At 57.1% G+C, this 929-nt stretch overlaps 1 protein-coding gene across 4 annotated transcripts in view; it reads right to left on the bottom strand.

The window, feature by feature from the left end:
- DZIP1 (DAZ interacting zinc finger protein 1) overlaps window positions 1-923 on the bottom strand; it is an 85,304-nt gene extending 84,381 nt beyond the window's left edge. For all 4 annotated transcript variants that reach the window (XM_021705971.1, XM_021705972.1, XM_021705974.1 and 1 more), the window contains exon 1: window positions 445-923. In XM_021705971.1, the coding sequence (XP_021561646.1) occupies window positions 445-915 (471 nt within the window). In that variant the 5' untranslated portion in view covers window positions 916-923. The remainder of the gene's footprint in view (window positions 1-444) is intronic.
- Window positions 924-929: the final 6 nt, after the last annotated feature.

The raw sequence follows: 929 nt of genomic DNA, 5'->3' as shown, positions 1-929 counted from the left end.
GAGACTCCAACTCAAAAAAAAAAAAAAGAAAGAAAAAACAGTATTTCCGAATTTTTGCAAATGAGGGGAAAAAACCCCACAAATGTAAACATTCCGGATGGTCTGGGGGCTGACCTCAACAGCACTGTATACAGGATTGATATTTTTCATGATTAGGTTGATCAGGAAGAGGAAACGATTTCCACAACCCGCATTTAAATGACTTCCACAAAGCGTTGCCTAAGTTAGTTGTCTAATTATTAATCCCCCCCGGTCGCGGAAAGCAATGAACCACATTACTCGCTGGCTGAAACCCCTGCTCTTGTTTAAATACCCGGCGTCCTCTGATAGACAGCACACACCTTTCAAAGGAAGGAGGGGTGATCTAAGAAAGGCCCCTCTACGGGCACGGAGTGGTGGCGGCCTGGGCCCCGAATCCTGCCCGCCACGCGCACTCTTTCCCACCTGGTAATAGCTGGCTCTGGCGCCCATCATCATTTGCTGGGTGGAGATCATCTTCCTCCTGCGTTTGCACTCTTCCTTGAGCAGCTTCAGCTCCTCCGCCTGCTGGGAGAGCAGCTTCTGGCCCTGCTCGGCGTCGCTGAGGCTCAGACGCAGCCGCTCCTCCAGGGCGCGCAGCTGCGAGGTGAGGAACTCCTGCGAGTGCAGCAGGTACTCGATGGTGAACTGCGCCAGGCGGATGAGCTTCAGCAGCACCGGGTCCACCCCCGACTGGCAGTGGCGGCACTTCTCGTCCTCCAGCTTGCAGAAGGTGATGTTCATGATGTTCTCCTGCAGCGTCAGCACGTCCACGGCTCTCGCCACCCTGTCCACGTCGATGGCGTTCAGGCGCCGCCAGTCCACGGTCTCCAGCCGCGGCCGGAACTGGAAGAAGGGCAGGGGGCCCGACGCCACGCCCGGGGCGACGGAGGCCATGGGGGTCGCGCCCG

The sequence above is a fragment of the Carlito syrichta genome, unplaced genomic scaffold, assembly GCF_000164805.1.
Source record: "Carlito syrichta isolate Samal-C Ts95f unplaced genomic scaffold, Tarsius_syrichta-2.0.1 Scaffold314864, whole genome shotgun sequence".
In the NCBI taxonomy this organism is placed as follows: Eukaryota; Metazoa; Chordata; class Mammalia; order Primates; family Tarsiidae; genus Carlito; species Carlito syrichta.
This window is presented reverse-complemented; position numbering and strand designations above follow the sequence as displayed.